Here is a 16,658-nt window from a genome sequence, read left to right as displayed (position 1 = left end):
GTTTATTGAGAATGAACATAGAAGTTATTGCTTGGTACAGAACAGTACGTAAATGGTAGCTAGGTAATTTTGTATGATGTATGCTACATAATGGACAGTGTAGAAAGATATTAATGAAATTTAGAACCTTGTTTTTAACATATTCATTTTTTGTATCCTAAGCTAGGCCACTGATAAATTTAACAAGAAATGTTACCACTGTAGAATTTGTACAGGTAAAGTTACGAAATTGACATCAGTAATGGTTGGGTTTGCATTGACAGTTTTTCCCATCTGTTTGTTGAGTGTCATGATTCATGGAGAGAATATAATAGAATCAGCAAGGGATGCCATAAAACCCACTAGAGCTGCAATCAAATCTTTAACAGACTTCCACTATATATAGGGGTGAGGAAAGTCTTTGCTGTCCAGTGGTGGCATTCTGGATATCATGGAGTAGTGGGTCACATAATGCAGCAGGGCATCCATAAAGGGACTTCTGCATAGCAGTCACTTTGGCATCTGTGTTTGTGTCAGTACGGTAAACAAGTTTGTGATTAAGCTTAATTTACTCTTTAGCCAATAAAAAAGATGGTCTTGATAGAATAAAGATCTATATCTTGACACACATAAAACAAACAAAAACAATCTGTCCTGTTGTCAAAATGAGAAATGCCTTGGACTGCCTCATTAACATGGTCACATAGAAACAACTCCCCACTTTTTTCCAGGTGGAGGAGATACAGCCACGTGTGCTGCTAACTTTGGTACAGAAGATAAAGTCAGCCATGTTAGCACAGGAGGGGGAGCAAGTCTGGAACTTTTGGAAGGTAAGATGCCACATTAACTTTTCTCTCTATGGCAGATTTTTAACTGTATTGGAATATGTATATAACCTTTGCCCCATGGTTTCCATTAAAATGTCATAGCCAGACAATATAATGGACATATACTTCACTCATTTTGCTCTTTATGTAACTGTTATTTTATGGTCTATAAAGCATGGAAATATTGCTGAATGTCTAAATCAAGAAATTCCAGTTATTTCTGGGTAAGTTCAGTCCTATCAGTTCTTGGGACAGAAAGCCTAATTCAGTGCTGTCAATTGTTGGGACAGAAGGCCTGAGTACATTCTGTCAGTTGTTGGGACAGAAGGCCTGAGTACATTCTGTCAGTTGTTGGGACAGAAGGCCTGAGTACATTCTGTCAGTTGTTGGAACAAAAGGTCTGAGTACATTCTGTCAGTTGTTGGAACAAAAGGCCTGAGTACATTCTGTCAGTTGTTGGGACAAAAGGCCTGAGTACATTCTGTCAGTTGTTGGAACAAAAGGCCTGAGTACATTCCTGTCAGTTCTTGGGACAGAAAGCCTAGTTCAATGCTGTCAGTTGTTGGGACAGAAGGCCTGAGTACATTCTGTCAGTTGTTGGGACAAAAGGCCTGAGTACATTCTGTCAGTTGTTGGAACAAAAGGCCTGAGTACGTTCTGTCAGTTGTTGGGACAAAAGGCCTGAGTACATTCTGTCAGTTGTTGGAACAAAAGGCCTGAGTACGTTCTGTCAGTTGTTGGGACAAAAGGCCTGAGTACATTCCTGTCAGTTGTTGGGACAGAAAGCCTAGTTCAGTCCTTCTGATTGGTCACAGTAAAACTACATCAATGGTTCCTGTCAATTTGACTGACTCATCCTCAATTTGACTGACTCATCCTAGTGATGGAAATGGATCCAGCCTTAGAGTAGATAGTTGTATTCTAGTAACTAATGAGGAAAGTGCCGAGTTGTAAATGAAAAAGGAAAGGTATGTAGATATAGCCTGGAAATTCCCAATGATTCTGGCCTGTCTTATTTTCAGGCAGTTATAGTGAACAGGGATGATTCTTTCTCTCTGTTAGAAAGTAGTCAATTATGTCATATTCAGACTTGTAAATAAAATGAGCATTGAATGCAAAACACACACAGTTTGGATGCTTTACATTAGACTGTACTTTTTCTCTTAAATTTCAACTTAATACCCATAATACATAAACTAGCAGTTCTTTTTGTACTGTGGTAGTATTAATGTGCTTACACTGGTTACACTTAGAGAATTCTCAGTGCTCACTATTTACATGGTGAAGATTTTTTTTACGAAGTTATGAAGTTCTTTTCCCAATTCCTTCTTGCCCAGAAGGAGATAATGGAACCAACTGCTGTGAATATTACAAGTTATGGCTGCAACATAGTATGTTTATCAAGCGGTAGATATTTATAGGTTACTGCATTTGTATGGAAAAAATATGAAGAAGTTTTTCAGATGGAAATACTGCATTGACCTTGGGAGTGCAGTATATCCATCCGACAAAATGAATTCATATTTCCCATACAAATGCAGTAACCTTTTTATTATATGCTCATTTTCTTATTCTACCTAATGCTTAATTATTTAAACAAAAATACACAAGAAGTGAAGTAACTGAATGTATGCCATATTCCGAACTAAATACACAAGCGCAGTTTCATCATTACACAACAACAGTATTAATGCTCACATAACTCCGCCCAGATAAATTTGAACTTAGTAGTGCACTAGATATAACTTTACAAAGAAAATGGCGTTTTTGTCTACTTAAAATTGAAATTTAGTCATACTGTGAATGAATGCGCATTGCAAAAAATACTTTTCCATTTGATCTGGAATGAAAACATTTTGGTATTTTTGTCGTTTCTACGTAATTTTATGATTATGGACTGGATTTATGGGGCCATTTCTACATTAAGTACATCGGATTTCAGCGGTGATTGAGCAGCGTGTTGACATCTGCAGTTGTGTTTCTGTTCTGCCACTGAATGTTCGAATTCTTACTGTGGGAAAAATATTAAGACTTTCAATTGCAATTATCAAAAAGATGCTATGGAATATATTGTTTATTTCATTTTGAGTGCAGTAAAGAGGATATAATTGCACATGGAATATAGTCAGAATTACAGTACAATTCTGAAATGTGTAATCAAGCTTGAGAACTGATGACATGGCTCATGTAATTAGGATTTGCAGAACTAAGAAAGTACATTTTGAGGAAATTCAGGATGTAACACTGTAAGCATATTTTTTGCCATTCTTATCAGCTAAAGAAGACATTTTATGCCATGTCACTTGCATGTTATTTGTAAGGACCCTGTCTGGCATCTACTGTATAGCTAGCCTAAATCCAAAACATTGTATCAAAAACGTTAACGTGGAATGTACCAAAGCAGCTGGCATGTTGCAGTCCATGACACATCTGCTTTAGTTAATTCAGTTGGTTTACTTCATTCACAGACAAATAAAATAAATCAAAAGTGATGGAGTCTGAGTTCAATATCGTAAAATACTGCACAATTCTGACAATGTAAAGGAAACACAGAAAAAAATTAGCAGATAATAAATACATATATAAATTGACTGAATTATGCAAAGGTGTTTTCATTGCATTGCAGGAAAAGTCTTGCCAGGTGTTGCAGCTCTGACTGATGCTGATTGAGAAGATCATCAGAAGACAGCAAAGAAAAAACATTCAGCAGAATGCCAGAAACAAAGGCACCTTTGAAATGGCACCCAATTTTACTCCACATGAGATTCAAAAGAGTTGAATTTGGTTTCTTTACTTTTGTGTAGACATTTTCAAGTTTAAACTTTATACATAAGGTGACCAGAAATAATTAGTTTCTTCTTTACTATGTGAGTTCAAAGAATATTTATTTGATGTTTTGAAGGTGTTTTTGCAGAAGGAAAATTCATTCCAATTTTCATATGCCATCAGAATTCAGAAGCCATATAATGTAGAGTTTTTTTTAATATATAATAGAAATTAGATAAATGTTCCCAATATTTTGTTTCTCTGATAATAACATATTAACTTAGATCCAGGATAGAACTGTTAAACATATTAACCTGGAATTAGGATAAAGCACTTCCTTTTTGTATAATTTTGTTCCCAATAATTATTGTTACCTCAGTATCAACATTTATTTTTTCAGCCTTGAATAGGGTTGTTTCATTTGACTTTGGTAATATTGCATCATTCTGAACTTGACAAATAGCAAATTAAATATGGTATCACATAACTGGCTTTTTTGGTGAAATGTTAAGTGTGTTATGAGAGTTCTATTCACACTTCCTCTGTAATTTGTTAATATTTTGAATCATTCTTGAAAATAAACAAACATAGCTATTATGTAAATTTTTCATTATGTTGATTCAATCAGTTTTGAAGAATTATGGCTTTCTATTATTTGTTGTCAGGTGTACTGTAGCATGGTGCTATTTTCATCATTAAAAATATTAGCAATACAGAGTGGTATGAGACAGGGTAACGTTTTGGAAGCACTTAAAGAAATAGTTTCAATTGTAAAAGTAATAACAGGATGTAATAAAATGTATTCTTTGCATTTGTGTGTTTATGGCAAAAACAAAATAAGATTCTTTCACCTGCCACAGTATGCTGGATACACATTATGTCTAATTTAATAGTTATTAAAACACTGTAGAGAGTGAGACAAGTCAGAACAGAGGAATTAAGCATCATGCAAAATAATAACCAGGAATGTATGCATGAACTTCCAAACTTACCCATAGAATGCATGTATTGTCCCCATTCTTGTAATCTTTATTATGCTTAAATACTGGAATAAAATTTACTCTCTGCAAAATTTATTTGTTGATTCTGTAATGTCTTTCCATAATGGTGGCCCCGAGTGGCCAAGTGGTCTAAAGTGCTCTCTGTTATGGATCACTGCCATCTCACCTCTGTCTGCGTGGGTTCGAGTCTCGAATTCAGCCAATGTGGGTATGTGAGAAAGCTTGCCAGTAGCTTCTCGTGGGTCTGTGGTTCTTTCCGGGGTTTTCCCGGGTTCTTCCTCCATCATTAATACTGGCCGCCATGTATAGCCTATCATGTGCTGAAAAATGGCTTTAAACCCTCCAACAACAACAACTTTCCATAATGTTAGATAGAGGATTTCTTCTTTGCTATTTTTTTTCTTCTACATTTCTTTTCTTTTTTTAATTACTGTGCCTACATTATATGTAATGTTACCTATATCATAAATATTTGTGTATATGTGATGTTACCTACATGCAACCTAAGATACTTATGGAATGCAGTATGCATGTTATGGTTCTAGCTAGTAGTAAATTTTTCAAACCATCCACTCTTGCAGGGATAACAAAAATAAATACAAGTACCTGCAAATGATTGGCCTATCTCGAGACCTTCTCCAACTAATGACCTTAACCTTTAGACTTATCATTTGACTATCATTTGATAATGTGTGGATCTATTATTTGGGTAATGTTTCATTCAGATATCTGTAGAGATTAAAAGTGACATCCTTGGATAAGGAAAGAGGCCGTTAATTTACCTTATCCCTTGTGAACTTTACCTAGAGGGCAGTGGGGATGACAATACCCGTATAACTATTTAATGCTAATCTGAGATCAACAGAGTTGCCAGCAAATCACTAAAACTCCAACATCTCATCCCAAAACGTTTCTGTAAGTCACTATCATAAATTAAACAGTACTCTTATGATGTGTCTTAACAAAACCTGAATTGGCATTCCCATTCATGGTGAATTTATTTATTATGTTAAATGAGTACATGATAATTGGTGAGGTTTATTGAATATCTTGCAGAATCACTGGTGGCAGGAGTGGCTAGCTATGGTGTATAAACACATAATACATTAAACACTGGAGCAAAGTTTCACAGCAATATCTAAAGTGGTTCAAAAGTTATACTCCAGACCAGGATACAAGTAATAGAATTATATTTTCCTTTGTGATGACCTTCATCTTGAGGCATGGCCATTTAACACGACATACCATCTATACACAGTACATAAGCAAACATGACAGTGACCGCTCAGGTGGCCTAGCGGTTAGAGCATCCACCTCGGATGCGGGAAGTTGTGTTTCCATCCACAGCCAAGTCATACCAAAGACTTACAAAAATGGTACTAACAGCTGTCTCGCTTGGCACTTAGCATTAAGAGGTTAGTGTTAGGACTGGTCGGCCTGGTGTAGGGATAATGTGACTGGGTGGGACATATTGCTACATGTCTGTGGCATGATGCCCCAGTGCTAGACATCACTATAAACTGCCACACTGCAGACATTTTAGCGATATGACTGAAAAATTATTAAAGCTATGTCAAAAATCCAAATCACACACATGCTTTATCAAGATTGTTTTTTGTTCACTATTTAACAAAATCTTAAATTTACGTTACAACCAGTTAGTTTATCCTGCTCACTTTAATGCATCCTGTAAATTTTAAAAGCACAGACTTAGAATAGCCACTGATGATTGTGCACCATGAAAAAACAATTTCAGTACTAATTGTCAGACCGCTCCGGTGGCCTAGTGGTTACAGCGGTCCGCCTCGGAAGCAGGAAGTCGTGGGTTTGATCCCCAGCCGAGTCATACCAGAGACTTACAAAAATGGTACTAACAGCTGCCTCGCTAGGCACTCAGCGTTAAGAGGTTTGTGTTAGGACTGGTTGGCCTGGTGTTGGGATAGTGTGACTGGGTGGGACATCATGCTGCATGTCTGCGGCATAATGCCCCAGTGCTAGACATCACTATAAACTGCCACACTGCAGACATTGTAGCGATATGACTGAAAAATTGTTAAAGCTACGTTAAAAATCCTAATCACACACACACACACACACACTAATTGTCAGCTTACATATGGCTGTAAAATGGGACTGACTGATTGGTCATCTTTTTTAAATTAGGCAAGGAAAACGTTCTTTACACTTCATGAACAATGTTTGGATTAGCCTGTTTCTCAACTTGCAAAGATCAAAAGACACTCAGTCTATGTGAGAGACCATTGATTAATAAGGAATCAAAAGCAGTCGTATGTAGCTGTTTGTGTGACCCATGAACTGAAACTTCACCTGCGCATATGGAGATAAGTTTTAAATGCTGAATGACCCCTGACCCTAATGATAAGGGATAGAACTCATCTTTTCTCAAAGATGACTTTTTCATCAAAGATAGCTTTAATTCACAGGCAAATAGACAAAGATACTGAATTATGTCTGTCACACCCTTCTGTTTCTACTGTGATAACTGCTTTCCACACCATCCAGCAAATGAATTGCTTTGACCCTCTCATATAAGGTTAAAACTGCTTTGCATTTGAATCTGTCATATTGACACCTGTGATTTAAAATGACAGTGTGATTGGAGTATTGTGAGTTCATCAGTTCACATGATATGCCAACAATGCCTTGTATACTAGTGCATTCACTTTTCATACACTCCAGTGTACAATGTTTTGCATACTTAGAGCAGTCACTGTTCATACACTCCAGTGTATAATGCCTTGTATACTTAGAGCAATCACTGTTCATACACGCCAGTGTACAATGCCTTGCATTCTTCGAGCAGTCGCTGTTCATACACTCCATTGTACAATGCCTTGCATACTTAGAGCAGTCACTGTTCATACACTCCACTGTATAATGCCTTGCATACTTAGAGCAGTCACTGTTCATACACTCCAGTGTATAATGCCTTGTATACTTAGAGCAATCACTGTTCATACATGCCAGTGTACAATGCCTTGCATTCTTCGAGCAGTCACTATTCATACACTCCAGTGTACAATGCCTTCCATACTTTGAGCAGTCACTGTTCATACACTACAGTGTATAATGCCTTGTATACTTAGATCAGTCACTGTTCATGCACTCCAAAGACTGATTCAGGCAGGAAGAAACCAGTGTTGAGCTGTTGAGTAATAAACACGTGATTGCACTGCAGAATGTAGGTGACCATTACACACCGCTCCGGTGGCCTAGTGGTTAGAGCGTCCGCCTCGGATGCGGGAGGTCGTGGGTTCGATCCCCGGCCGAGTCATACCAAAGACTTAAAAAAATGGTACTAACAGCTCCCTCGCTTGGCGCTCAGCATTAAGAGGTTAGTGTTAGGACTGGTCGGCCCGGTGTCAGGATAATGTGACTGGGTGGGACATCATGCTACATGTCTGCGGCATGATGCCCCAGTGCTAGACATCACTATAAACTGCCACATTGCAGACATCGTAGCGATATGACTGAGAAATTGTTAAAGCTACGTTAAAAATCCAAATCACAACGTGACCATTACAAACAGTGTGTGTGTGTGTGTGTGTGTGTATGTGTGTGAAATTGGCAGGGGTGGAATTAGAATGACCATTGTGACCTGGTGATTGCTATATATAGACTATACACTAGAACAAGTCTGACTGTAACTGGCTGAAGTTTCATTCAGATATCTTCAATTGTTTTTAAAACATTATACTTGGAACAAGAATACAATACAATTACATTTTCCTTTGCTCTAACCATGATTTTGTTCCAACAGGTAATGTTCTGGGGCACAATTTAGTTATTAAACTTTAAAAAAGACTTTGCCAAATCTCAAGTAAATGATGATATTTTCAAGTTATGTTGATGCAGTTTTAGTGGCATACAAAGGTTTGTGGTTACCTGCTTTGGTTTGGACAAATAGGATTGAATACTTTTAGGTGTAACAAACACTTGCACAAGCCTCTAATGTGATCATGGGTAGTTACCTAGATTATGCACTGGAAAATGTTTGCCTATAGTATGACAAGATTAGTTTGAGATGAATAGGATAATCAGTATGAAAAATAGAATTGATTTGCTTTTCTAATCACTACAATAAATTATTATTGACTTAGCAGCTGTTTCTACTTTAATAACTCAGACTTTACTCTCAGAATTGCCTTCAAGAATGGTTTAATATTGTGCCACACTAATTGACAATAGACGAAAACATATCTGGATGACTGTAGAAGGTATACCAATCATGATTTATTCCAAAGATTTCCAATTAATACAACACTTGGCAAAAGCAGCTGTATGAATCACATTAGTTTAACAATAATTTAAATTGATGACCATTTTATTTGGCTTGATAGACTACACAGTAATAGTCTTAAATAACATTCAACAAATTCAAGCATTGTATTTGGCTTGATAGACTGCATAGTAATAGTCTTAAATAACATTCAACAAATACACCATTGTATTTGGCTTGATAGACTGCATAGTAATAGTCTTAAATAACATTCAACATAAACACCATTGTATTTGGCTTGATAGACTGCATAGTAATAGTCTTAAATAACATTCAACAAATACACCATTGTATTTGGCTTGATAGACAGCATAGTAATAGTCTTAAATAACATTCAACAGATACAACCATTGTATTTGGCTTTATAGAATGCATAGTAATAGTCTTAAATAACATTCAATAGATACAACCATTGTATTTGGCTTGATAGACTGCATAGTAATAGTCTTAAAATAACATTCAACAAAGTACCCACTTCAAATCCACAATGCTGACATTACGTACAAATAGGTTGTATATGCCAAATCATCTGAATAATACTAAATATTTTAAAAAAGTTAGTCCTAAACTTCGTTGGGTTCCATTGAAACCAGATAATATCGACGTTTATTCACATTATGAGCAACGTAATGCCATCTTGAAAATCACTACTCCTCCAGAATGTCCATATTTCACCAAAAGACATAATATGTTATCTAGTACATGTAAGTCCTTGATTATAGCCTTACCAATCTGACATCCAATAAGGCATTCATGATGTCCATGTTGAAAATCTTGTAATGCTATTACTATTCCATCAGATGACCTTTATGGTATCTAGTTGGTCATCAATGAAAATGGCGAAAAGCATTTATCCAAAATGGCAGCAACTATGGCCAATTTGAAGATCTTGTTTTCACTCAATAACAGAGATTGCTGCAACATTCAACATTTTAATAGAAGAAACAGCCATCTTGGATTCCTGGAAAGTCTCTTCAGCCGGCAGCGTCAGTCTCTTCCAGAGGCTTTTGTTTAGTATTGTTTTACAGCAAGACAACAGAGCAATTGAAACCGTATTTGAACAAAACCTTTCCAAACGAAAGGAGAAGTGGTAGACACTTTGAATGAAAACAAAAGAAAAACCATATATTCCATGTGGAGTCTTCGTGTTGCCATAGAGTACTTACGTGTTCAAAAGATAAAGTATTTCCTTTGTTACCAAAGAATAAATGCTTCTCATCATACATAGACAATGCTACTTTTATCACTTTAATGCCAGACATCTCATGATTGTTTTACTTGAATAAATTGAGTTACTTGGAATTGTGCTTGTGTTTAAATAAACAATATTAGTATATTTCGAATTTAATATTATTGTTATTATATAATTATTTGTATTGTTTTACAGACTTTCTCCTCATCTTTGTTCTGAATGAATCAAGCTGTAACAATAACCAACAGTACTCTTTATCAGAAATATCATTTCACTCATCCTCAGTAAGTCAAGGAACGATTTTTGTTTCAGTGTGGGATATCAGTATGGGATACCAAGTCAAGGAACGGTTTTTGCTTCAGTGTGGGATATCAAGTCAAGGAACGCATTTTGTTTAAGTGTGGGATATCGAGTCAAGGAATGGTTTTTGTTTCAGTATGGGATATCAAGTCAAGGAACGGTTTTTGTTTCAGTATGGGATATCAAGTCAAGGAACTGTTTTTGCTTCAGTATGGGATATCAAGTCAAGGAACGGTTTTTGTTTCAGTATGGGATATCAAGTCAAGGAACGGTTTTTGTTTCAGTGTGGGACATCAAGTCAAGGAACATTTTTTGCTTCAGTATTAGATACCAAGTCAAGGAACGGTTTTTGTTTCAATGTGGGATATCAAGTCATGGAACAGTTTTTGTTTCAGTGTGGGATATCAAGTTAAGGAACGGTTTTTGTTTCAGTGTGGGATATTAAGTCAAGGAACGGTTCTTGTTTCAGTATGGGATATCAAGTTTACGAACGGTTTTTGTTTCAGTGTGGGATACCAAGTTAAGGAACGGTTTTTGTTTCAGTGTGGGATATCAAGTCAAGGAACGGTTTTTGTTTCAGTTTGGGATATCAAGTATGTTGTATTTGGTCGTCACAAGCACTCTAAAATTTGATGTGATTCTTCGTGTAACTGCAAAAATACTTTTGTGTCAACATCGATACATCAAGAATCGGTATCCGTCATTAATAATATAATGTTGTCACTGTTTGTGAACTTTGTAGTAAACTCTGTACATTAGTCATTTAGATAACTCCATAACTATTAATATGCCGTAAACTGCTTTGGTTGATAACTTTCTTATTATTTAACTCACTAACAACAGATCATTATTAGTAATTTTCTCCTTGCAAATTAATAATCTTCTGGAATGTAAAAAACAAAAATTTTCATCCTCACACAGTTTAACTCTTTTCTTTTTCTGAGATTTTCCATCTCTTTATTAAATGCATCGTTGTTTGTCAATATGAAAAAAAGTGTTTCTCGACATGTTACTTTTGTCTCGCGTTTGTATTCAGTTCTTTTTGGGATTTAACCATGTTTGCTGAATAAACAATACAGCTCTGTATGTTTCTGTGTAAATTACAAATTTATCGTTAATTTTCAACGTACATAAGAAAACTAATGGCTGTCTTCCATTCCTGCCATTGATTCTTTGGTATGTACTATTTAATTTGCACACCTGGCTGTTAGATACGGGCGATTGTTGTCCGTGCGCCAAGTCAGGCGGGTGCGTCATGTCGCGGTCTTTGCGTTATTTTTTCAAATGTGCCCACCATTGCTAGTTTTTAAAAACAATCGCTGACTTAAACAAAAAACAACAAAAAAATGCTCAATGGAAATAGGCCAAAATCTGACAGAGAGCACTCCAGCGTAAAGGTCTTTCAAGTTTGTATTAAACAATCCCATGAAATTAATTCTCAAAAATCGCCTTTTAGAATTTAACCAAATCTTACTTGGAGCATTTCTGCTTTAAAGTTTTTCAATTTATACAGATTATGCCGAACTTCATTCAAATACAGCTGCCATAATTAAAATCAAACAAACCTTAAAACAACTACTTCTCAAAATACATTTTTCAGAATTGAATGTATCCAATTGTACAAGACTACATCATCTTGGCATTGAGTTATTTCAGGTTTGGACATATAATGTTTATATATTTTCAATTATGTTTACTACTACTAAATAAAAAAGCGACCACTGAACAGAATCAGAAATAACATTTAGAGAAATCATCGTGGTATGAAAAGTCCTTTTAAATTTGTACGAACGATGCATACTCATCCTGAAATATGGATGTTCTTACTAAAAACTGAAAAACTTTCAAGAACTCAGAAACTACAAAACAACATTTGATCAAGTTTACAAAAGAATCCGGACAAAAAGGCTTTTGTATAAATAAAGCTTATCTGCCATCAAATTTGGTTTGTTTTTGGGGTTTTTTAAAGGATTTTTAACTTAGCTCTAACAATACGAGTCATATCGCTTAGATGTCTGCATTGTGGCTAGCATCATGCCGCAGATACGTGGCATCACGTCAGTAGTTAAGTGGGATACATTAGGGACAATGGGACTTAGCATTAAAAAGACCCCTGGGACAATTTAGGGACAATGGAAATTTAACATGGAGAAAAATCGTGGGTCACTTTAGGGACAATGGGAATTTAACATAGAGTTTGGGTCTGTCTAGGGACAAGGGGAAATTAACATGGGAATAGAGTTTGGGTCTGTCTAGGGACAAGGGGAATTGAACATATGGAAATTGAACATGGTGGGTCTGTATAGCGTCAAGGGGAATTGAACATGGTGGGATTGTCTAGGGACAATGATGGTAGAGGGTCAAACACAACAGAGACAGAAACATACATACACTAGTACAAGCGTGAGATTTATATAAAGCATTACCAAGACCTGAAATCTTGCTGGGGTGTTCAAAAATTTGCATAATTGTAATGATGCTATAAATAGCTATAATCAAGGAAATGCTCAACGACAAAATGGATGTGACTAAAAGTAACTCTAAGATGACGAAATTGTCCCAGAATTTAAAGGAAAATAAACATATCCCCGAAAATTAAGTTACAATGGTTTAGACTAAAATGGATAAAATTAGTAACTACTTACAATATCAACTTCTGTGACGATCGTGAATAAATACCTATGTATCTATAATTAATCAGCTGAAATTCCTATGAAATCCCACTATCTATTTATAGCTCCAACTTGTGGGTTTTTCCTTTGGAAAATCCCACTATCTTTGTATAGCTACAAAATGTGGAAATCCCCAAGTCGATATTTATAGTCTCAAAATTTCCAGCGTCAGTGACGTCACTGTACTAAACACTAGGGGATAAATGTCAACAGTGTTGCAAGTGGCTGACCTGAATACACGCTACTGCAGGTAGGTAGGTAGAGTGTATCTGATAGGGATAAAGTGAGTTTTTATAGGGACAAACAGAGACCAATACACACACACACACACACAACGTACGCGCGCAGACATACGCACACACACACACACACACACACACACACACACACACACACACACACACACACACACACAGGGAAGAGGAAAAAACAAACCCCAAATATACTATCAATACAGAAGGGAGATAACACAAACCCCAAATAAACTATCAACACAAACGTACGCGAACGCATACAAACCCCAAATATACTATTCACACAACGTCGCTAACGCATACAAACCCCAAATATGCTATCCACACTCGGGAGGAAGAAGAAAAAACAACCAAATATACGATCTACACAACGTACGCGAACACACACACACACACACACACACACACACAGAGAGGGAAGAGGAAAAAACAAACCCCAAATATACTATCAACACAGAAGGGAGATAATACAAACCCCAAATAAACTATCCACACAAACGTACGCGAACGCATACAAACCACAAATATACTATCAACACAGAAGGGAGATAATACAAACCCCAAATAAACTATCCACACAAACGTACGCGAACGCATACAAACCCCAAATATACTATCAACACAGAAGGGAGATAATACAAACCCCAAATAAACTATCCACACAAACGTACGCGAACGCATACAAACCCCAAATATAATATCAACACAGAAGGGAGATAATACAAACCCCAAATAAACTATCCACACAAACGTACGCGAACGCATACAAACCACAAATATACTATCAACACAGAAGGGAGGAAGAAGAAAAAAACAACCAAATATACGATCTACACAACGTACGCGAACAAACACACATGCACACACACACACACAGAGGGAAGAGTCAAAAACAAACCCCAAATATACTATCAACACAGAAGGGAGATAATACAAACCCCAAATAAACTATCCACACAAACGTACGCGAACGCATACAAACCCCAAATATACTATTCACACAACGTCGCTAACGCATACAAACCCCAAATATGCTATCCACACTCGGGAGGAAGAAGAAAAAAAACAACCAAATATACGATCTACACAACGTACGCGAACAAACACACACACACACATACACACACACAGAGGGAAGAGGCAAAAACAAACCCCAAATATACTATCAACACAGAAGGGAGATAATACAAACCCCAAATAAACTATCCACACAAACGTTCGCGAACGCATACAAACCCCAAATATACTATCAACACAGAGTGAAGAAGAAAAAGTTTTTTGAAAGCACCTAAGCCCTCACCTGCAATGACCAACTCTGCCAAACACCTACACCCCACCCCCACTCCCAACACTACAAAACCCATTTAACCCGTTATTTTATGGCATCAGTGTGTGATTTAGGAAACATCAAGACACAAAATGATGGATGAATAGACTGACTATTGTTTACCGACTTGCATGCCTAAAGAGCGTGCGTGAAGGAAAACATCCTTCCATTTCAATTCTAACTAAAACATGATCCAGAGGGATAGAGAGAGGTGAAAGAGCACAATTTCATAAAGTGTGAGTAAAAACATAACACGCCATCCTTATTATACAATGTCAAGACCAAGAGACACTTACGTTTTCTTTCTGGTCTCTTCTCTTTTAGAAGGTAGTATGAAATTTCACATCAGGGCCAACGCATCGGCTCACATTGTCAATTTTTTCCATTTCCATGTCTTTACTGGCACAAGTTCTTCATCATCTTCAATTTCTTCTTCTTCTGAATCCCTCTTCTCTGTTTCGTCTTGTTTTTGTTTCTTCTCTTTTCTCGTAGGGCACTCTGAATTCCAGTGTCCTTTCTCCTGACAACGATATTAGGTATCTTTACTTTTGTCTCTCTTTCTTAGACGAAGCAGGTATTCTGGAGACAAATACCCATTTACCTTTGCAGATATAGCAAACTTCATTAGCACTTACACACTTTCGTATGACTCTCATCAAATCAACGATCAAAAGAGTAAGTTTTGTTGCCACTTTCGCATGTGAATTATGCTTTCGTATGACTTTTAGCAAATATTTGACCAGCAGGTCGATCTGTGCTGACTCTTCCATCTTCTTGATCGTTTGAGAGCGGAATGAATACTCTGACGCTAAGACACTCTCCTTATATACAGGGACCTGCTGCGTATGAAACCTAGTCAAATGTAATTTTGCAATAAGATGAAACGATTTCATTGAGGAAGTAAAAAGCAATGATGTACCGTATCGCCTCACACAAAACCTGAAGTGTTAGTTCAAATCCGTGTCAGCGATTTCGAAGACGACATAACTGAGCTTTAATCAATGCTCTCCAATTATGCCACAAAACCACGAGTCCTGATTCACGCCAAAAGAAATTTCGTTCGGTCCATAAAAAATAGTATCATATCTGAGAAACGCAAAAAGGAACTTCCAGAAAACTGAGAAAGACGGCTTACACCTACAACGTAAATGTATGAGTTCAAGTAGTGCGTAAAACTTAGTCAAATTAAATTTTTATAGTCAAGACGAAACGATCTCTTTTCGAACAAGAAAGCAGACACCAAGCGACAATGGCGATCCGTGTCACACAACACTTTTCAAAATGTATATTATCAGAGGTTTGTTCTAGCGATCTGCACGGTTAAATTAAATGTTGATGTATTTTGCAATAAGACGGACACAATTTCCATGGGATCGCCCATGGTACGAATGTTCGTGCATTAGTTTAAAAATATTTTTTTTATATAAATCGCCTATAGGATAGACCCAGTAAAGCATGGCCATTCTCGTCACTGTCTGAATAGCTACTCAAGTCAATTCGAAGCGAACGCGGTAAGAAAATAAGTATAGCCAATGAAATGGCTTACAACGGGTGATGCATTGTTTTGTTCTAGGACTGTGTGGCATAATAATCCCTATGTTCTTGCGTTGTTACCATTACAGTGCAGACAGACTGAAATGTGAACTTACAAGCCCTCTTTGTGTGTGTTGTACCATTTCCTCTTACCACATCAAAATACTGAGCGTCACAGTATTGGTTCGCGTTTTCAAACTGACCATTTTTTTTATATCTCACTTAAACATTTCGACATAAACACTCACACTCACATCGGTAGAGTTTAGAATTCCCCCAAATTTTTGGGGGGAATTTTAAAAAAATTTGGGGAACTTGAAGCTATGGCGATCGCTTCAAGTTCCCCCCAAAAATTTCAGGGCTACCCCATACTCTTGAAAAGAAATAACATTCCATTGCCTATGATATGTTAGTCAGTTAGAAGAAAAAAATACAGAAGTGAGTCTATCAGCACATGATTTCTTTATCTTGGTTAGAAAGTGTGACTCTAAGTTGTTCGTTTCCGTC

At 36.7% G+C, this 16,658-nt stretch overlaps 1 protein-coding gene across 1 annotated transcript in view; it reads left to right on the top strand.

The window, feature by feature from the left end:
- Positions 1 to 4,644, top strand: part of LOC149797488 (phosphoglycerate kinase-like) — a 55,148-nt gene extending 50,504 nt beyond the window's left edge. Inside the window, exons 11-12 of the mRNA XM_089962299.1 lie at positions 711 to 809; positions 3,433 to 4,644. Coding sequence (XP_089818425.1) covers positions 711 to 809; positions 3,433 to 3,476 — 143 coding nt within the window. The 3' untranslated portion in view covers positions 3,477 to 4,644. The remainder of the gene's footprint in view (positions 1 to 710; positions 810 to 3,432) is intronic.
- Positions 4,645 to 16,658: the final 12,014 nt, after the last annotated feature.

This window comes from Sinohyriopsis cumingii, chromosome 6, assembly GCF_028554795.1.
Source record: "Sinohyriopsis cumingii isolate HCF-2022 chromosome 6, ASM2855479v2, whole genome shotgun sequence".
Taxonomy (NCBI): domain Eukaryota; kingdom Metazoa; phylum Mollusca; class Bivalvia; order Unionida; family Unionidae; genus Sinohyriopsis; species Sinohyriopsis cumingii.
The sequence above is the reverse complement of the archived record's forward strand: the minus strand, read 5'-3'. Positions and strand labels throughout refer to the sequence as shown.